Source organism: Mustela nigripes, chromosome 4 (genome assembly GCF_022355385.1).
Source record: "Mustela nigripes isolate SB6536 chromosome 4, MUSNIG.SB6536, whole genome shotgun sequence".
Taxonomy (NCBI): domain Eukaryota; kingdom Metazoa; phylum Chordata; class Mammalia; order Carnivora; family Mustelidae; genus Mustela; species Mustela nigripes.
The window spans coordinates 152005780-152028239 of NC_081560.1; the positions used below are offsets into that span (position 1 = coordinate 152005780).

The 22460-nt window shown below is 49.5% G+C and overlaps 1 protein-coding gene across 2 annotated transcripts in view; it reads right to left on the reverse strand.

Moving 5' to 3' along the window:
- The window catches only part of VSTM4 (V-set and transmembrane domain containing 4), a 98215-nt gene extending 81295 nt beyond the window's left edge, over window positions 1-16920 (reverse strand). For both annotated transcript variants that reach the window (XM_059395877.1, XM_059395876.1), the window contains exons 1-2: window positions 16839-16920; window positions 8649-9047 (exon numbers count right to left, since the gene is read on the reverse strand). In XM_059395877.1, the coding sequence (XP_059251860.1) occupies window positions 8649-9047; window positions 16839-16893 (454 nt within the window). In that variant the 5' untranslated portion in view covers window positions 16894-16920. The remainder of the gene's footprint in view (window positions 1-8648; window positions 9048-16838) is intronic.
- Window positions 16921-22460: the final 5540 nt, after the last annotated feature.

Sequence of the window (22460 nt, forward strand, 5' to 3'; positions counted from 1 at the left end):
TGTTCACTGAGACCTGCAAAGCTTCCTCCGCCGAACGGATCGCATCTCTGGAGGCCGCCACTCATGTCCTCATCACACTCGCCCCTCTCCTCTAGTTTGAGTCGATCCTTCTGAAAATGAGGTTCCCCAAACGTTCTGTTGGAGTCCCCATTAGTCTCACCAGCGCAGCGCACACGACACAGCCGCCTTCCTTCTCGGGGGCACCGGGCCAGTCTGCACGTGGACGGAAATCAGGCGGTGTCAGCCCTGCAGTGTGGCCCTGCAGAAACGGGGCTCATTCACGGCCCCTGTCACCAAGGTCCTTTCGCAGAGACAGCCTCTCGGCCTCTCGTGGACCATCCCACCATGCCGGGGCTGCGCTTTCCCCGCATGCATTGCTCTGCGGTTTTCCAAACGGAATCTCACGCTGTTACTTCCCGCCTGTATTTCTGACCTCTCCGGATTCGTTTTTATTATGTTTTTACTCCTCGCTGACATGAAAAACATTTCCCAATTTTGCATCTTCTGTAAAGTTCATTAGGGTGCTGTGTGCGCCTTTTTCAATGTCGTTGATTAAATGATTAAATGAAATCAGACCTAACATTGGCCCTCCTGATTTCCACTGAAAGCTTCTCCAAAGGGTTCCAGTTCCCTGTGTCACTTAGGACTTTTTGATCCGTTTTCTCTGCAGGCAAGTCTTCATGCACAACATTCCTTACCTTTCCTTCCACCTCCGTGTAATAAAAATAACACCATCAGGCTCATCTGATAGGACAACTTCTCCAAAATAAACTGAGCATGGCTCCACGGTCCTCTAGAGGGTCATACATTTTCAATTTTCATTATTTGTCATTTCATTTTGTGCCACTCAGTACCCAACCCTACAGTCAGAAGCCCTCCCTCCCATGATCTCACACAGACATGATTTGCAGATAAGCCCCGATTTGTCAATTCCCTATTCTTCAAAATCCACACTTCTCCATCATGTTTTACTGACACTCACAGTTAAAACATAAAATGGCAAGTTGTGCTTTGCCTCAAATTCATACAACTTACATTTCTTAGCCGCACATTTTCAGCGATGTCTCCGAGGGAAATTGCCATGACAAATCCTTGTGTTAGTGCAGATTTTTTCCCAATAACTTGCTATTTTTTTTTCAGCACATACACATACTCAAGGACTCACCCCAAATTGGGGAAAACTCAAAAAACTAGAGAGCAAAATAAACAAATAACACCGCAGCTACTGGGATGCACTGGTTTGGTTTGGTCTTGGGCTTTTTGTTCCTTTTATTACTTGGTATCACATTTATAAAGCATTTTATAAGCACACGGATAGCAAGCCAGACTTTGTAAGGAGCCACCATGTCAGGGACACAGCAGGGATGTGACAGGTTGTGGTTTATGAACAAATCCCTGAACACCCCTTGTAAGTGCATCCCTCCTCCCCTTCAGCAAATTAGATCAAAGCATAAGTGATATGGACTGATGTATGATCACACCCTTGACTCCACTATAACACATATAAACAATTTAAAGATGCTAGACTTCAATTAGCATTCATGAAAATTTAGTTGTGGTGCCACCATGATATCCAGGAGTTTCATGTATTCAGCAAGCTGGCAAGTGAACTTTCCCAGGAATGACCTTTCCAACCGGTAGGCCCACTAGCCATATTTCCATCCCTTTCCTCCTCAGAGGACAGCAACATGTGACCTTTTGTACGTGGTGATCACTCCCAGGTCAGAAAGAACTCCAACTAAGGAAAAATCTGATGTCCTAGAGAACGCTAGAGGCTTTGAGACAGGAATTCTGAGGCACCTGCCTAGAAAAGCATATGATGGGATGAAATTGCCCTAGAACCTAATCTCCTTACAACTGCGGTATTTCAAAACGAAAAGCTCTTTCAATATCCACCTGCCGGTTTGTTCATCTCTTCTCTGAGGCACGACTTTTACAGACCAGGCACTTGCAGAAAACCTCAGCCCCGTCTGATAATCTCTTTCTCTGACCTACTTCGAAGGTGCTGCACTGAATCGGGAAGCCAGAAGCCACAAACTTGAAACAAGCCCCAGGTTGCAATTTATAACAAGGTTGCTCCTACAAACACCAGACCAGACCAATCAGAGCCACAGTGGACGCCAGCCCTGACCTTTCGATTTTTTCCTCTTGTTATAATGCTAAAAATCATGGCCAGGGATAGAGACTTAACATGCAAATAAAATGTTGCCAACTGCACCTGCGCACCCAAGTCCCTGCATTTCCCTACCTTTACCTGCGACATATATACATGACGTCACTCCTTTCCTGCCCCAACTCCTTCAGATACTTGCCCAGCCCTTGCTCAGGGAGGAGTCTGGTAGCCCTTTCACTAAGGCTGTCTCCCTCATGCCCAGGCCTGAGCTTACAGTAAAGGCTATCCACATCAATCTTGGCCTGTGTCTGCTTCTAGAGAATCCTAAAGTCAGTAACACCTTGGCTAGAAAAAAAAAAAATGAATAGGAAAGTTGGCTTTTAAAACTTTAGGCTATCTCTGACAAGTTTCTAGGATGGATTTTATTATTATTATTATTAAGACTAATTTTTTTAGGGGCGCCTGGGTGACTCAGTGGGTTGGGCCTCTGCCTTCGGATCGGGTCATGATCCCGGAGTCCTGGGATTGAGCCCTGTGTCAGGCTGTCTGCTTGGTGGGGGAGCCTGCTTCCCCCTCTCTCTGCCTCTGCCTGCCGCTCTGCCTACTTGCGATCTCTCTCTGTCAAATAAATAAATAAAATCTTAAGAAAAAAAAAAGACTAATTTTTTTTTGGAGCAGTTTTAGGTTCAGAGCAAAACTGAGGGGAGGGTACAGAGATCTCCTATACCTCCAGCCCCTACATACGCACAGCCTCCCCCACTGTGAACACCCCCACCAGAGGGATACATTCGGTACAACAGATGAAACTACAATGACACATCATAATGATCCAGAGTACATCATTTACCTTAGGGTTCACTCTTGGTGTGGTATGTTCTACAGGTTTGGACCAATTAGTAATGACATGTGTCCACCATTATCGTTTCATACAGAATGTTTTCATTGCTGCAAAAATTCTCTGGGTTCCACCTGTTCATCCCTCCCTCCCCAAACCTCTGGCAACCACGGATCTTTGTACTGTCTCCATAGTTTTGCCTTTTCCAGAACGACATATGGTTGGAATCACACAGTATGCAGCTTCTCAGACTGGCTTCATTCACTGCACAAAAAGCATTTCAGGTCCCTCCATATCTTCATGGCTCGATAGCTCATTTCTTTAGAATGGATTTTTTAAAGTGTTTTAAGAAATTTAAAAAGGAAAAGGTAAATTACTAAGAGCCATTGGCAGGTCAATCCCACTTGCTTTTCTGATAGGTTTACTAGCGGGGATCATGAAAAAGTCACAGACACCTCAAAGCTGGTTTTTCAGTAGAGAACTGACCATCCCTAGCAGTGGCCATGTGAGCTATACGGGAAAATATGGTCAAGATAAAAGCCCAGATGGTAAAATTAAAATTCCTAGCGCTGTTAACAAAAAGAGTACAGGTAGATGACTCACTTCCCCCAAAGTCCTGGTCAATGCAATAAGGTGAGCTAAAACAGTGACATATCAATTTGCAGACATTCTTGAGAAGCAACTGAAAATGTCTATATTCAAAAAAAGTAAGTCATTATGTTGCCAAATGCAAGCCAACAACTTTTCTATACATCAGTAATAACCAATTTAAAAGAGGTGTGTGTGTGTGTGTGTGTGTGTGTGTGTGTATGCATGAAAGGAGAAGGGATAGATCCTATTTACAAGTGGGCAATACCTAGAAATAAACATACTAAAAATATTCCAGACTCATGTTAAGATATCTTTTACTGAAAGACTTAAAAAAAAAAAAACCCACCCTGCATGCATGACGGAATATACTAGTTCTGTGGATAGGAACATTTAAAATCATAAAGACATTGGGCATCTGAGTAGCTAAGTAGATTCAGCATCAGACTTCTGATTTTGGCTTAGGTCATGATCTCAGGTCTTAAGCCCCACACTGGGCTCTACACTGGGAGCGGAACCTGATTAAGATTCTCTCTCTTTCTCCCTCCCCTTTGCCCCCCCCTTTCTAAAAAAAAATGAAAAAGAAAAAATCATAAAGACCATGCCAAAGTAATTTATAAAGTCAATTAAAATGGATTTCAGGGGTGCCTGAATGAATGATCATTGAGCATGTGCCTTCCACTCAGCTCATGATCCCAGGGTCCCGGGATCGAGCTCCGCATCGGGCTCCCTGCTCAGTGGGAAGCCTGCTTCTCCCTCTCACATTCTCCCTGCTTGTGTTCCCTCTCTCGCTGTCTCTCTGACAAATAAATAAAATCTTTCAAAAAAATGGATTCCAGGGGCGCCTGGGTGGCTCAGTGGGTTAAGCCGCTGCCTTCGGCTCAGGTCATGATCTCAGGGTCCTGGGATCGAGTCCCACATCTGGCTCTCTGCTCAGCAGGGAGCCTGCTTCCTGCTCTCTCTCTCTCTGCCAGTCTCTCTACCTACCTGTGATCTCTCTCTGTCAAATAAATAAATAAAATCTTTTAAAAAAAATGGATTCTAAAGAGATAAAGGAGTAAAACTTTCTTTTAATCCTTTAAAAATATTAAAGAAAATTACAGAAAATACTTTTGTCAGCATGGGTGGGAAATACCTTCCCAGATAATACATGAAATCAAGGTACCATGTGCAATTTATTGAATAAATTATATCTCAGTAAAAAAAAAACCTGAAAATAGGAATACCGTAAAGGGAAAAAGAAACCTGGTAAATTTGACAAAATAAATATCTTGAAAATGTAAAATATTCATGTGGTTGAAAAAAATAAAGCGTAAAGATAAGTAACAAATAGGAAGAAAATTTTGTACCATACATAACAGCTAAAGAATTAATGATCAGAAAAATATATATATGTATGAAAAAGACAGCAAGCAAGTGAAAAATAGGCAAAGGTTAGGGACAGGCAATTGACAGAAAACTTTTTTTTAAAGGTTTATGTATTTATTTTTAAAGAGAGAAACAGAGAGAGTGAGAGAGAGCACGAGTGGAAGGGACACAGAGAGAGGGAGAAAGAGAATCCCAAGCAGACTCCATGCTGAGCGCAGAGCCCACAACCTGAGACAAACAAGGGGCTCAACCCCACAACCTGAGACAAAACCAAGAGTCAGACACTTGACTGGCTGTGGCACCAGGAACCCCAACAGAAGAAATTTTCTTAAACAGTCAATAAACATATGATGAGATGTTCAACCTCACTAATAATTGAATACAATAATTAAAATTAAATTGTATTGAATATAATAATGGAAATTAAAACAACAATGAAATATTCTTTTTCCCATTACCAGGATAAATAATGAAAAAGATTAATAATATCCATCGATAATGAGGCTTCAGGGAAATAGACCCTATCATGCAATGATGGTCAGAGTATAAATTTGTAAAATCTTTTTGGAGACTATATGGGCATTGTCTATTAAAAATTTAAATATGCATGGCCTTAGGCCTAGCAATTCTCTTTCCAGGAATTCAAAAGACACACTTGAAAATGTGTAGAAGGATGTTCACTGAAGCACTTGTTATGTTAATGAAAAATTGGGCATTTCTGAGACTTCATCACTAGAGGGATGATGGCATACAGTTTGGTGTTGTCTGACTATGTAATACCACTTACAAAAAAGAGCACAAATAACATCATCAGCAATACTTATAAGGCATGAATTGTGGTGTCATTGGAATATATGTGTGGGGGCAGGCACGAATGCCCACAGAAGAGGGACCTGATGGAGGCAGACCACACCATGGACAATGATTACCTCTGGGGACAGCAGTGCCCCTGAGGATGTTAGGATGTAATCTCAGTGGGCTAGCATGCACAAAGAGGAGGAAGGATAGACAAGCGCCTCGAACGAGATGTACAATTGGAATACGCCAAGGAAAAAGAGATGACTTCTCCCAGAGAAGGTGACATTATCGACCAAGTCTTGCCTCCCTCATGTACTGGTAGCAACAAGTGCTATCAAAGGGCATTTCATTCATTCACAAGCCAACCTCCTTTTGCAACAGTGAGATGAGAAGACATGGCATGTCAACCATTCTTCCTGGGACTTTACAGTGGAAGACCAGCAATTTTATCTCACATTGAGAACAATGCAAGAAAGAGTGTGACAGTCCACGGTCAAGGGCAGGGGACAGGGGTAGTGTTAAAAGCATTCCCGAGGGGTACTTGGGTGGCTCAGTGGATTAAGCCTCTGATTTCAGCTCAGGGTCCTGGGATCAAGCCCCACATCGGGTTCTCTGCTCAGCGGGGAGCCTGCTTCCCCCGCCCCCTGCCTGCTTCTCTGCCTACTTGTGATGTCTCTCTGCCAAATAAATAAATAAAAGTATTTCCAAGAAAATTGTCCTGCTCCTGTGAATGGCTTGAGAAGCCTTCAGGAAGGAGAGCAAAGTGAGTTCCTTAGAACAGAGGGACTCCGGAGCCCAGAGGAGGAAAGGCGCTCACTCCAAAAACACTTGTGAGAATTGCTATTCAGTGTTATAGCCCAAAAGTATTTGCCCACAGGACTTTTCATTGTGTTTGTTTTTGTTCTGGTTTTCCATATAACAATTATTAATATGAAGTGAAGATTTAAGAAAATAAAGCTCCTGGAAATGAGCAAGGAAAAGGGCCTGGGGAAATGGTGCCCCGGGAAGTTGGAGCCAGGGGCCTCTTCCCTGCCTTGGGCCTTGGGGAGAAGGACAGTGAGCCAAGCTTCCGCACTCTCCCCCCAGCCTGGGACAGACATGTTCCAACCTAAACAAGCCAGTCTGCTTTCAGGTCATTTATGTAGAGTCATCTTTCCTTAACCTTCCTGGTGTAGTCCCCTTGAAGCCTACGTGGAATATTCTAGAAGGTATGGTCATCACTTTCTAAGGTTTCCGATCGTCCCGTTGAAAAACCACAGCCTTTCCCAGAGGCTGAGACAGTGTGAGAAGCAGGAGGCTCTGAGTTAGGGCAGAGGCAGCCCGGGAGGTCCAGCTCTGCTGTGAGATTAGAACCACTTCCAGGGCCTGTGGGGGACGCGCGTGAGACCGACAGAGAGACAAGGGAAAGAGGAAGTGAAGGGAAGGGGAAGCAGGAGGGGAAGGAAGAATCAGAAATGCAAGGTCCAGGAGATGGAAAGAAAAAGGAGAGGAAGAAGAAAAAAGAGGTTCAGAGAGTGGGAACAGGAAGGAGGGAGAGAGGAAGGGGCTTGGGGGAGGGGGGAGAAGGAGGACATTTCGAGTGAAACCTTATGAACCACCTCAGGTTTGGGGAGCAAGTACCTAAGTAAATGTTCTAGAAGGAACCCATCTTCACTCCACGAAAGCAGATCCACATTAAATGTGAAAAGTGCAGATGACGGCACTTGAAGGCAAGGAACTTTTCATCTATTCTAATTGGCACAGAGACCTTACTACCAAGAGATGTAATGTACAGTTCCAGAATATACTGTGACATAAACATAAAAAGGACACGTATAAAATCTTATGTTTCAGAGCCAAGTGATATTCAGAGTGAATTCCCTCCTTGGCCCTTGGTTATCTGATGCATTTTTCTGTTTTCTGTGCCAAAAGATATATTTATACGAATAGTCATTTGTTTTCTTGAATGAATTTGCTTAGGGAGAAAAAATACACATTTCAGATAATGCATCATTCCCTGCTTAAGAACATTATAATGAGGAAACTCCAAAGGCAAATAAAGTTGTACTAACCACTCTCTCCATAAATTATCTGCTTTAACACATCCCTTATTCATACAGGATATTAAAAATACTTCTTCTTCCATTAAAAAAAAAAACCTTCACAACTGAGTTTTATCCTTTCAAAAAAAAAAAAAGCTTATCAAAGCCACATCACTAATGCCTTTACTATTATATTACATGTATATAATAAAATTAGATTCTTTCTCACACTTGAGACCATCAGCTTTAGTTTGTGATCCTCTTAATACTGTACCAGACCAAATTCAAGTTCAAAGCAATCAAAAATGTAATATTTAGCACACCATAACTAGTCTTACTAAAACAGTAGAACATTTGTGATAAAATAATGATAACCTTCAAATGTGGGGCTTGGTAGATAAGATGTTCCAGAACACAGCCGATACCTCCTATCTTTCTCCAGGAAGAGTGGGCTACCTCTGGTCCTTTGCCCACTTTTGGATGAATTTCTCAGTGAGATGTTGCCAGGGACTTGGATCTGTTCCTCTGGGCAACAGATCAGAGCCACTAGCATGCCCTGCTCCCAGGCCTGGAAACTGACATCAGGATTTCCCCACGCAGGCCTCCCACTCCAGCCCGAGCAACCAAGGCCACACGGATCTGAGCTGGAGGCAAAGCACACACACAGCCAGTCCAATCTTTTAGACATAAAGGTTTTGCCCAGGGCCATGTTGGGCAGGATGGGGCCAGGCACTTGCTAGCCCCAGTGTCCAAAAAAAGATCTGTCCTCATCCCCAAGCCTAGCTCACGTGGCTGTGGCCCACAGAGGCCAGGAAGATGCATTCTAGCCCAGCAGAGCCATCTGGGGGCCCCTATCTCACCAATTAGAGGAAGGACCACTGATCTGTGCCCCCCTTGTCTCCCCAAAGAGCAGAGGGGCCCTTACCTCTCATTTCCGTCGCTGAGGAACCGTTGGACCAGGCGGTCCACTTATTCCTGTGCTTGCTGATTTCCTGGACTTTGCAGACGTAATGCCCTTGATCTGCTGGCCGGAGGGTCAAAATAGAGAGCGTGTAGAGTGCCCCGCGCCTCTCCTCCAGGAGGCACAGCCTCTGCCGGAAGGCACTACGGCTGTAATTCCCGTAGTACTGCACCACCCGGAGTTTGGTCATCTTAACCATCAAGGCTTCCTGGGCATTGGGGCGTGCGAAGAACCAGCGCACGGCCAGCAAGCTGTCCTTTCGTCTCTTCTGGGAGACATGGCAGAGAAGAGTAGCATTTTCCCCCTCCAGGTAGTCAACCACAGGCCCCGGGGACACGGTGACATTGAGGGCCCCACACACCTCTGCAGAGAAAAAAGGAAGATGATGAGCATGAACGCCGCCTTTCTCTGGAAAGGACACACTGTCCGTCTTTTCTCCAGGAGCCATCTGTATGGCCAGAGGGACAGGCCACCCTGATCCCCTCCACGCTCCCTCTGTGCCTTTGTGGTGGACAGGAGGAGCCCTTCTGGAGCATGGCAGGGACAGGGGGTTTCTGTGGGCTTCCACAAGCTCATCCATGGGACAGTCCCACCACATGAAAAGCCCCCGACCACTTGGCCCAGACATAGTTGAAAATGTTCTTCAATTAGTTGGTGACATTCAACACTTGGGAAATCTCACATAAAGATTTGGGGTTTGGGAATCCCTTAAACATTTCCAGCGCACATGCCATCCACCAGCCTGCCTCCCAGGGTCCACTTCCGATCAGTTTCATCGCCTGCCTGAGACAGCAATGCTGTGGGTCTAGGAGCTGCCCTTCCAAGTCCCTTGCCCTGTCTCAGTGATTTCCACTGTAACCAAGGCAGAGCATCAGTGCTGGTCAGGCAGACATTGAACTAGGACCAAAGAGCTGGAACAGCAGAGGTTTCTCGGTGTCTTACTCTAAGTCTTTTGTAGACTTAGGGTTCACGGTCTCAGAGCTACAGTGTAGGAACAAAGAATGAAGGAACCCAGGAACAGGGAGGAGGGAAAGAACCCCCCAGCAACTCAGAAGATGCTCCAAAATTCCAGACCTGTCTACTCCTTCCTTGTTTTTTGCTTTAGATCCACTCCAATGTCTGCCCCTCCTGAATTGCCCTTCTGCCCCCCAAGGTGATTTTGGAGGGAGCCACCCCAACACCCACCCCAAGCAGCCAGACCAGCAGACCTCACACAGAGGCCTCCCCCCGGAAGACTCACTACATGGTGACAACAGGGACTGAGCCGTGTGGCCATCCTGCCTTGGAGCTCACCGCTGGAGCCATCAGCTGGCAGGTGGAACCCAGAGGATGCACAGAACCTGACGGCCAGTGCGTCTTTACCCCGGGTCCCCCATCCTCCCTCTGCACTGCCAGCTGCCAAACCCCTGCCTGCCCCACCACACCAGCAGGGGGCCCTGGGGTCATCTTGAGCCACGGCTCTCAGCCCCAAATGTCACCTCTGATCACATGAAGGGGCTTGGGTCCTGATGTGAGGGTCAGCAAAAGCTTTGAACTCTGGCCAATGCTGCAGGTGAGCAAGGAGGAAGGATGAAAAAGTGATCAGGAAAGTCCAGAACCTTCCACTGAGAAGAGGCCGTGAGTCAACAAGGTGAGGCCCTATGTCTGTCTGGGTGGGAAAGGCTCCCAAGAAAAATATTCTTCACAGTAGAAGTCCAGGCAACAATCTCATCCTCCTAAATGGCTTCCACTGTTGAGTTCATAAATTGCATATGTTCAGAGAGAGGACGGAAGCGTCTACTTCCTCTCATTTTCTTTCCCAGCTCTCAGAAACCAGGCCCACCAGGACACTCAAGCACACTCCAAGGTCCATCCTTAATCACCTCCATTAAGTACCTCTTGCCACGTAAGGTAACATTCACAGGTTCCAGGAGTTAGGACACAGACCTCATCGGGGGCCATCATTCAGTTTTCCCACATCCTGATAATCTCTTGTTACCTTGAAAAACAGACGGTTATAAACTCACAAGAAAAAGGTTGGTGCTGGGCTGGACTGTCCTTGTGGAAAAGAATGAGACTGTCTCTGTCTACGGCCTCAAACGACAAAGCCAGCCCTGGGACATACTTGGGGAACAAAGAGCATCAGCAACTAAGGCAAGTGCGGGTTCTCTAGTAACTATCTTCCTGTGACAGAAAGTGCTCATGTAGGACAAAAGAAGAGGAAATGCTCTCGCTGTCTCCCCTGCATCTCTTGTATCTGCCCTACACTGAGCCCAGACATGGTATTAAATTAGTCCAAGTCCCTCCAGACTGCTAAGGCCCTGTCTGACGTCCCCATGGGCCACAGCAGGGACACCAGGCTGACCCACTCCAGCAGCTGCCCCGGGGATCGGGGATCGGCAGACAGAGAGCAGCAGAGAGCTAGTGGCAGCTGGCTTCCAGAACTAAAGCCCAGCTTTACCCACCCCCAAGGGCCCCCACTGGAGTCAAGCGGAGAACTGGGGAAGGCAGGAAATTGAAACAAGATGGGTGGGATGAGTGAGCCCAGACCCCACACCCCAGTCTCCTCCCATTAACGCTGGGTGAAGGAGGGATTATTTATAGTGACTGAAACCAGGAGAATGTGCCAAGTGCTCCGTCCCCATGGGAGGCCAGATTCCATCCTGGAGGCAAATGAGTAACCCTTCCACTTCTGCAGCTCAGACCAGGAGTCAGGAGCTCCCTGGAAAGCCAGCGGATGAACCGTCTGCCTAAAAGGACCCCTCCTTTTCTCTTTACCAAGGCACCTCTCCACCTTCATTTAGCCCTATATCCTCTTACAAATGGGCCAAGCAGGCTTCTCCCAGCAAAGTGCAAAGACCCTAATGTGCTCCCGAATTCATATGTTGGAAGCCCAAATCCCTACTCCTCAGAATGTGACTGTCTTTGAAGATAAGAGCTTTCTAGGGGTGATTAAGTTAAAATGAAGCTATTAGAGAGAGCCTTAATCCAACATGCACGATGTCCTTATAAGAAGAACTCTGGACACAGACACGTGGATGCACAGAAGTCTGCCCATGTGAGGACAGAGGGAGCACATGGCCATCTGCAAGCCAAATAGGGAGCCTCAAGAGAAACCAACCCTCCCGACACCTTGAACTCACACTTCAGGCCTCCAGGACTGCAGGGAACAAATATATGAGGTTCGTGGCACTTTGTTCTGACAGCCCTAGCAAGCCATACAACGTTGTTGATAGGAAGGCTCGTTTTGGCCACACGCCTGTCACCAACCAATATTTATACCCACTGTCAGCCCAAAAGCATGAGTTACTGAAATTCAGGGCCAAGGGCCCCTCAGAGGCGTAAAGCTTTGCAAGAGAACACAGGCTCTCAGTTGTCTCCAGGCCTGCGGTGAGCCTTCCTTGAAAGCCAGGTGGTCCCAGTAGCACCCTTTCTTTGGCACTGGAGATGGCTAGTTGAAACCCAGCAAATAGCTCCTGTGCAGGCCTGAGTCGGGAGGGGGAAAACTGCCTAGCAGATGCCTAGCAGATGCCAGCTGAACTAGATATTTAGTTAAATACTAGAAAAGACAGCATCACTCGGCATCTGCCTCACTGCAGCCATCACCCCTCCAACCCCCCCCCCCACCCACCCATGCTCAGCAGAGAACACAGCAGGTGGGAGCCAGGAGGGTAGGAAGCAAGGGCAACACCAACCAACGTATGGAGTCGGGCTGGCCAGAAGGCAGTGCCCGTGGGAGTCCAGGCCTTTCTCTTCTGGATCTGTCTGAATGACAGAGCATACACCCACCCTGCAGGGCAGAGGGGCAAGCCAAGCAAACAAGAACCAAGCCAGCTCAAGAAGGGAGGATGAGTGTCACCCTCCAAGCAGGGCAGTCTCCCCTCCCCTGGCCTAGGATGGAGAATTGTCAAAAACTCTCACCCAGAGAAGAACTGAATTTCTTGCTTTGTGACCCTGCATTGCAGGGAACTGAGATGGGAGGTAGATTCCCCACCCTCCCCCCTGCCACCCCACACCCCACCCTGCCCCAGGCTCCTCTGTGCCCAGGGTTCCCACTTCCTCCAGCTTCTGTCCCAGCCTATGCTTTGTTCACTTAATCACTCAACAAATACTTCCTGAGCAACAGCCTTGAGCCAGTCACTGCACAAAGAAGACAGCATTCCTAACCTCATGGACCTGAGGGTCTAGTGGGCAAGACAGATGATGCCAGGGAAAAACGATACAGGAGGAACGACAAACAGTGTCACGTGGTACAGAGAAAAGTTGCAAGGCTTTTAAAAATCAGGGCAAGGTCCCGATCTAGACTGTGGGGTCAGGGAAGAAGGAGACTCTTGGGAGGTGACTGTGAGCTAAATGCTGAGGTGGGGTTAATGACATAAAATTCAAGAGAGCAGAGGAACCTGTGTGGTTCAGTGAGTTAAGCATGTGCATTCGGCTCAGATCATGATCCCAAGTTTCTGGGATCTTGCCCCACATCCAGCTGCCTGCTTCTCCCTCTCCCTCTGCCTGCCACTCCCCCTACTTGTGCGTGCTCTCTCTCTCTCTCCTTGTCATATAAATAAGTAAATAAATAATTTTTTTTTTTTTAATTCAGGAGAATAGAAAGGAGTGACCTTCCTGGGAGAGAGGGAGTGCCACCTGTGCAAAGACCCTGAGGCACAAGGAAGGTAGTGCAGGGCAGAGGGAGAAAGCACAGCGTCATCTGGTGAAGGGCACTACGCAATGGCCCAGAAAGCCACCGGGCCTGCTGGTAGATCTCAGGAGGGAACTTTCTACTCCAATAAGGACCCCTCTGAGGCCAGTTCTTAAAGGAGGAATACGACAACATGGGCAGGGAAGAGGCTGAATGAAACAGAGCAAACGGGATTCTGGCCACAAGGATCCTTCCCCCAAGTGGGCTGGGCACTGGGATTCTCACGGCCCAGCCTTTCGCAGAGGCTTAATGGGGCTGGGCAGAGAGCTGGGGGTTGGCTGGGGTTCAGCCAACCCCAGCTGGGAGAGCTGGGGTTCAATAGAGCAGGGCTGGAAACTTGGTGCTATTAGGTGTGAGGCCCTAAGAACCTCAGTTTCCTCCTCTGAAAATCTAGAAAATGATGCCTGGCAAGGTGAGTGTCAGCTCCAATGAGGAAACACCTTCAAATACTAATATTCATCTTAAGCTCTGAAAGCCAGGCAGGAGAAGGCAACAGAGAGCGACACGTGGCAACCTATGAGCAGGGCGGGCTTCCAGGGTGTGTGAGATCCACAGTTATCCGGGACCCTGCACTGGCAGGGGCCCACTGCTGGGTTCCATCTCTGTTGTCACTCTCTAGAAGTTTTGAATCAGGGACCGCGCATCTTCATGTTGCACTGAATTCCACAATCTAAGAATTAAATTCCTGCAGAGAGGATTTCTGGGGTCTAACCCTCTTGCTCCCTTTTGTATACCGTCGTGAGAAGGACTAATGCAGCGCTGAAAACAGCTTAAAAGTACATCCCTCCAACAAACAGTATACAACCTACTCATCTAGTATAAAGCCTGGGCCTCTCCCTCCAGCCCTGGCCACGCAGTGGAGGAGGGCAATTTCCAGCTGCAGGGAATTGTAGGACTTCTAACAGAAACAAGGCGCCCACATGGCCTGGGACCCAGACAGGGGTAGGGCCACCAGCAATGTGTTGGTGACTCTGTGCCCCGCGCTCCTTCTCTGTCCTGGAGAAACGGCTCCCACTCGCTCAGATCATTCCTCTCGCTGCTGCCCTGAATTTTATGCCTTTAACTCCAACTCAGCCTTCAGGGCCCCAGGGTCTCCTTCTTCCCTGACCCCACTCGGCCAGAAGTTTCTGTATTTGGAGCACTGGGTGTGGTGCATAAACAATGAATTTTGGAACACTGAAAAAAATTTAAAACAAACAAACAAACAAAAATAATGCAAACGGTAGGTACCGATCAGCAGCAAAAATCTCATTCTTATCAAAAAGATAGCCTGAACTCCTGGCAAATAGATCTTTGAAAGAAATACAATTGTATTATTTAAAAGCGCATGGCACTGGGAGCCTGTACATATCATGCACCAAGCAGAGGCGCTACCAGACCTAGCCTATGGGCTGTGGCACTCACATTAACCCATCACCTGAAAATAGCTGTCATCGGGGACAAACACAGGACCCTGACCAATGACAAAAGCTACCATGAGCTGCGTGTGAACTCCAGGTCAGGCGTTGTTCCAAACACTTTAGGTTTATCTGGCCGATTGATCCTTATATCATGTTTATCCTCATTTTCTGAAGACACTAAGCCCACTGGTCAAGCACACAGAACTCAGCAGAGCTGGAATTTGAACACAGGCCATCTGGCTTCAAAGCAATTCTCAACCACCACTCCGGACCACAGCTTGGCCTTTAGGAAATATTTTGCCCCTCCGTTTCCTTTCCTGTAAAATGAGGGGTTGGACCAGGTGATGGCTAAGGCCCCCCTTTGCCCCCAAAACAAGAAGTAGGAAAGGGCAGCGGCTAAGAGTCGGGACCTATGTGTAAGGCGGCTCTCTGCCAGGTCCGCCGTGGGGGTTCGTGGCCAGGGGTCGTGGGCAAATGCTCAGCAGGGGGAGGCATTCAGCCTGTGCCACACAAGCAGGACTGTCGTGATGAGCTACCACATGGCCTTGGACACAGCCAGGGCAGACTCTAAAGGACCCCAAACCGCAGCTCTCAAGCCTCTTGACGTCTCCTGAAACCATAAAAATGTCCTTGACTACCCCACCACCCCGCAAAGTCACTCTCTGGGGATGCCTCCTTGATAACACCCGTGATCAAGGTGGTCGGGGAGCCTGGAGGGCTGAGATTGGGGACCGTGGGCCTCCTGTTTGCTGCTGGCTACTCCACCAGAGCTGTTCTGGTCCAGCCACCCCAATCAACGCCCCAGTCAAACCTCCAGTCACAGCTGGTCAAGACAACGACAAGGATGACAAAAGCATTTCCCACAGCACCGATTTCAGATTCCCCAGAAAACCGGGCTGCTCTGGACGCCAGGGGCCGACGGGTGAATTTCTGCCCACTGTGATCCAAGTTCTTCCTGCTCAGACTCTGACCTATGCTGGGTCAGATGCCAGCTCCTCCACTTGGTAGCTGTGTCACCCTTGGAAAATCACTTAATTCTGAGCATCAGCTTCCTTATTGACAAAACACACCTTCGACGGAATGAGCAAAGGCTAGCACCAGGCTCCCGGGGTTCAAATCCCTGCTCCACAACTCAAAAGACCTGTAACTTAAGCCAAGCCGATTTCTGGGCCTGGGCCTCAGTTTCCTCATTTATAAAATGGGCATACTAACAGCATCTCCTTCAGATTACTGGCAAATTGAGTTAATGTTTTCAAAGCAGCTGGATATATATATTTGATTTTTGTCGTGATTAATTTAAAGTGCTGCTGTGATTAAATGAGAACATGTGTAGCAGGACACCTGGCACCCAACAGGCACCCAGGAAATGTAAGAGCCATCGAAACAGTCATTGTTAACTATTATTCTAGCCAAAGTGGACTTTCCAGCTCCGAGGCAGGCGGGCAGGGCTCGGGGAATCAACTTAGAAACGAGAGCAGCAACCCCAAGAGAGCCGGCAGTACAGGTAGGGGCTTTCCTAAAGCAGGGTGCTCCGGGAAAGGGTCCCACTTCTTCCAGGCGCCGACACGGTGTCTCGCTCGGCCTGCTCTCACAAGCCGCGCGCGGACAAGCCCCGCGTTGCCGGGGCCCATCCAGCCCCTCCGAAAACTCTCCGCAGAAGTAGAGGAAAGTTGCTGCTAGTCCAACCTGCCAACTCTTGTTGGTCCTGGCTGTCCTGGAGAAAGCAAGCAAGCAAACTAACAGCTAGGGCCGGCGCGCCCCTGGTTCAGTCTAGCCCCCTAAGGCCCGGCCCCGGGAGGGCGCGGGGGCTGTGGCGAGTGCCCGCGTAGCCCCGGGGCCCTGGCGGAGGCAAGAAGGGGCCCCGCACGGCGGCCGCTGGGAGCCGGGAAGGCGCCGCCGCGCTCCGCGGGGCTGGTGCGGCTACAGCTACCCGCGGAACCCTGGCCCCGCCGGGCGCGGACGGGAAGGGGGCGGCCTGGGAGGCGGCAGGGCCTCCCCGCCAGGCCCCCGGCCCAGAGTTCCGGCCTCCCCGGCGCGGGCTGCCCTCGCCCCACCCGCGCTCCCCGGCCCCGCCGCGCTTACCCGGGGCCGGAGCCCGCGCCAGCAGCACGGCCGCCGCCAGCGCCAGGAGCCGCATCTCCCCGCCGCCGCCCGGCGCTGTGACGCCCCAGCAGCGCCGCCGCCCGCCCGGCCCCTCCGCTAGCCCGCCCCGTGCCGCGCCCGCCCCCGGCCCGGGCCCCGGCCCGCCCCTCCCGCTGGCCCCTGGCTGTTGGGTGCCGCGTGTCACAGAGGGCCAGGAGGTCCCCCCTGCCATCGGCTTGCCCAGCGACCTGTGGCCGGCTCCTTGTCGCCACCCCCACTTCACAGATGAGAAAACTGAGGTTCTGAGAGGGGATCGCTGGACCCGGGAAGGCACAGATGGAGTGGGCTTCGCGGCCCCTTTGCATCACCCACGGTTATTGCTACGGGGAAAGATGCTTGGAGTTTGGGGCTGTTGGGACGGGGGGGGGGGGGGGGGGGGGGTTGCGGCCACCAAATGAGGTGGCTGCTGGAACCTGAGGCTAACCGGATTCCCAGCGTCTCTCCACAGCGAGTCAAGGAGCAGCTAAGGGAGGAAAAAGCCCTCTTCCGCTGCCCTGAACTGGGTGTGGGGGGTGTCAGGAATGCGCTGGAAAATCCTGGAGAACTGAGAGGGTCCACAACAGGTAAGTTCAGAGTGTGTGTGGACACTGTTAAAACCAATGACCACTCAGAGTCCACTCAGCCACAGCCTGGGCTAAGTACTTTTTTTTTTTTTTTTAAGATTTTATTTATTTTATTTGACAGAGAGAGAGATCACAAGTAGGCAGAGAGGCAGGCAGAGACAGAGGGGGAAGCAGGCTCCCTGCTGAGCAGAGAGCCCGATGTGGGGCTCGATCCCAGGACACTGAGATGGTGACCTGAGCCGAAGGCAGCGGCTTAATCCACTGAGCCACCCAGGCGCCCCTGGGCTAAGTACTTAGTGCCATGTTACTGAATCCTGGCACTGTAAGACCCGGGGACAGTTCCTTAATCTCCATGCCTCCATTTGTTCCATCTGTGCAGTGGGGAAATAGGCACATCCATCATGGGGTGTTTGATATCAAGTGAGACAGCTCCAGTTAAGGCACAGCCCCTGGCCCCTGGCCCATGAATGTCAGTTATCACTGCAATTGTCATTATAGATAACGAAGCTGAGTCAGAAAGACGAAAGAGCTGACTCAGTCACACAGCGAGGGAGTGGGGACAAGGTCCCTCAGCCCAGGTCACTCTGAGCCAATACCAGTCTCCTCACCGTGGTTCTAAACTTGGGGTCTGAGCCCAACTGGTATGTTTAGTCCAGTATCTCTAGAGCAAGAACAGTATATATTAGCTATGTTCTCTATGTGTCTGCCAAGGGCGGTCTTTGTGGGGAAAAGGTGAGTCCTGCTTGGCAGTGGACCCCTACAGAAGAACAGGGTCCCCACTCCTTCCCTGTAAGGACAGAAGAGGGATGGGGAAAGTGTGGAGAGAGAGGTGGTGGTGCCCCCTGGTGCTGAGCCACAAGGCCTGTCCCAGAGGGACCATCCACAGCCCCAGTGGGTACAAGACCAGTGGGTACAAACCTTTGTGATCTTTCCAAATCCCAGACACTTCATGGGGCTCCTGGTCCCCAAGGACTTTTCTAGCTGGGAGACGGTTCCATAGAGCAGGCCCCTGCAGTGACTGGACCCACCGTCAAGGTAGCCAGACTGGAGGGAGCGGCCCCCCACTGCTGAAAAAATGTCCCGAGCAGTCAGTCGGTGGTAAGCTGGCTGCAAGGTCTCTGGGTCTGAAGCCAAGGACAAGAAAGAAGTAAGGACGAGAACTCTGTGTCCAACTGGATCCATCACCCCAGGCAAATATTCCTAGGAGGCTTCCAGACCAGAGCTTGGAAACCGTAAGTAAATAAGCCTTGTTCCCCCTCCCTGTGAGGTCCCAGGCTTCATTTTTCAGATTAGTAAACTCAGGCTCAAAAAGAGGACTGCAGACCTGCCCAGGGCTTTGTGGGCCTCCAAGTGTCTGACATGTGACCCTGCCTTTGTGTCGGAGGAAGAGTGTTGGCTCTGAAAGCCAACCAGCACCTGACCCTGGGTGACAGTGTGGGGTCCTTTGGCGATGTAATATCTCTGCGCTTTACTTTCCAGATGAAGGCGACGTATGTAAAATGGCATGTCCACGTGACCGTCCAGGATGTGGACAGTGAGCTAAGGGGGTGGCAGGACTGCTCGGTGTCTGCTGTGACCTCCCTTCACACTTCGTGCTTGCAATTTACTCTTCTAGTCAGTGGAAAGTAGAAGGAGCCCCTTATACATGTTGGTCACACTTGAAGGAGTCAATTCCTGCTTTGATTATTGGATCTTTTCTAAATATCAGTCTCTCCCCAAAGGATTGAGTGGATATTCAGCCCAGCATTAGACTTAAGTACCCACTCTTCGCTTTACTTTCTCTGGTGCTATGCTGGAGATTTGGGGCTGGAAAGTGCTTTTTGTGTGCTACTGTGATATGTGACATTGTTCTGTTTTCAACCGTGTGCTCTCTTAGTACTTTTCAGCTTGCCAAATAATCTACCAGACCATCTTGGTAAGATCTGTGCTGCATGGCACAGGAATGGGAAAATACACCCATTTCCCATGGTAGAAGCAATCAGCGACCCAGAGGAGACTAGATATTTCAGTTGGCTCTGGACCACAGTAGCAAAGGCCCTCACCCTGCCACCTGCGTACTCCCTCACCAGCTTAAGATGTAAAAATCCTCCACTGACGTATTTGTCCAGTCCCTGACTCTATCAGGTCTGACTTAGAATTAGAAGAATAATACTGTTTTGAATTAGAAGAATTAATACTGCAAGCCAATTAATACTGCAAGAATAATACTGTTTTGAATTAGAAGAATTAATACTGCAAGCCAACTTCCACGAACCCTGCAGCATTTTGTCCCCTTTGAGACTTGGAAAGGGCTGTGAGGCGCACTGGGTATTTATTCCCTAAAGGGAAGGAATGTGAGGTTGTAAGCCTGACAGTAGATCTATATAGAAAGAGCTTCTGCAAACCAATCTCACTGGTGACCCTGATAAACTGGGATCATTCCATGACTTTAGCATTGACTGTGAGCTTTGTACTAGGGACTCTGCAAGCTGGCTGGATGCAGAGATAAGCGGACCCAGATTCTAGAAGGCTCCAGAAGGAAAGGACTGGAATGAGGGAGGGATAAAGAACTAGATGTGTTATCTATATCTCTGACCACAATAGAGACCTTGCCCACTTCCTCTTACTATCTGCTGGAAACAGGAAACATTCAAATGAAGGTAGCCCTTGAACTGAACTTGGAAGGACACTGGGAGAGTCCTCCAAGAAGGGGGTGAGGGGCTTGTTCCAGGTGAGGGAGCAATGTGTGTCAAAGCACAGAGGCTAAAGGACACAGGACTTTCAAAGTTCATAGATGGTTTCTGGGGATCTAGAAAAGCAGTTGTGTCTGGGAAGTGAGATGTAGACCCAGGAGTTTGAACTTCAAATCAATAGTGGTGGTTCCCACTGAAGGAGAGGAGATGTCACAAGGGTCCCCTGGAACCACAGAGCAAGGGACTGCTAGGGAAGAGCAGGTTTGGAGGAAGGGGCTATATGGAGCCTAATATGTCCAATACCACTGATAGGAGATCCATGAGAAATACTGAATTCTAGGATCTCTAACACAATGAAAGTAGAAGCAGGGAAAGACAACTGATTCATCCTCGAGCCTACACGGGATGTCTTGGGAATAAATGCCACTGCCAAAGGGTTAGTTCTCTGAGATAAGGGGAGCTCCGAGTACTGAGCTCTTAGAAACGCAGTCCTGTGCAGTGCACAACACGTGGTAAGTCATTGATCATTATTTCAGGGGTGCACCAGGCCTCTTTTCCTGGCTTGTAGATGGCCTGTGTCTTCCCATGGTGTCCTCTCTGTATGTGTGTCTGTGTCCTAACCTCCTCCTCTTACACATATAGGATTGGGACCCACCCTAATGACCTCATTTTAACTTAATTACCTCATAAAGACCCTATCTCCAAATACAGTCAATTTCCAAGGTATTGGGGTCTCGGACATCGATATACAAATTTTGAGGACCACAGTTTGGCTCCTAACATAAAGGAAGGAGAGAGGGAGAGCGGAGATAGGAAGGGCAGGTGATTTTTTTGAGAAAGCCGCCAAACAGGAAGCTAATAGGAGAGCTGGCAAAGAGAGATGGGGGGAAGCCAGCAGATTGTGCTGTGGTCTCCCACTCCCACCACCAGGCCCAGTCTCTGAGAGTCTGATAGTCTCGACTATCAGAGAGAGGCAACTAATCCCAAAACAAACGGCAACAGGAGAATCAAGAAAAATCTCTAATCTTCTCATGCTGACCTGGAATTAACAAAGAGTAGTTCCGGAAGAGATATCTCTTTGGCACGTCCCGGTGTTTGTAAATAACAGGCTTTACTGGGCCAGGGGGATCTGGAGTGGGGAGCAGCTTTCATGCCAGAACCCTGCCAAGAGGTCTCCACCGAGCCCCTGAGCCTTCTGTCATACCCCACAGTGTTCACACCGGTCCCGCTCTTCCTGCTGCGTTGGCACTATGCCCCCTCGTGCTTCGGACTGGCCAATGAAAGAAGTCTCAGTGGAGCTTAGTAGAGCCTGTCCTAAGGGACATGACCTGTGGCTCCAGTCACGGGGCAGTGTGACCCCCCAGGAGTGCTTTGGGCACGTGTGGGGCATTTTTGACTGTTACAACAATCTTGGGGTGCGGCCACAACTGACATCAGGGAACTGGGCTCTGATACAATGCCTTAAAGGGTAATAGGCCATCCTGCACCCAGGTACCAGTCTGCACAAAATACTAGTGGTATCCTCGCCAAGAGATTGAGAGACAAGGGGAAAGGAAGTTGCTGATACAGTACTCTGGGGCAATCGATGCCTTCTGGGATTTTGTGAGAGGAAGGTTGACAAGATCCAGAATCCTGTCCAAATACAAAATGGCCATTGATTGTCTTATGCCAACTCCAGGACAGCATGCTCTTCGGCACCCACCTTGCATGCAGCTCTCAGGTTAGGCATCTGTCAGCCCAGACTCCCACCGCCAGCCTGGCTTTGCCCTCACACCTACTCTGCCTCTGCAGAGGGAGGCTACGTCCCTTGGGAGTCAGCAGGGCTGGCTAAGTGCTGCTCTTAGCTACCCTCGACCTTGACGGAGAACAAACCAGGAAAATCAGATTCAGATTGCTCATGTTCCTCCCAAACACTGGCTCACTCAGAGCACCAGGGTTGAACAAGGGGGAAACCGGGCGGGTAGCTACAGGAGGAGCCCAGGCAACTGCTGGACAGAAAGCTCTGGTCTCCATCTCAGGTAAGCCAGGTTGCTCGGCTCAGGTTTCCCGGCTGGAGGAGGGTAGGATACAAGGAGCTAGTTCTTTGTGCAGCAACTGTGGTAACTTGCCGAGGCAGAGAAAGCTGAGGCTACCCAGTGAGCGAGAAGACAGCCCATCTTTCCCGCCCTTTTACTCCCCTACCTGCACATATACATGTACCTCATCCCACACATGGATGGATGGGGGCTGAGAACTCTCCAGAGTACATGCCCCTCTTCCTGGCCCCCAGTCCGCAGCAGGTGAGGGCCAACATCTGGCCCCACTCCTCTTCCACAGTTCTACCCAAC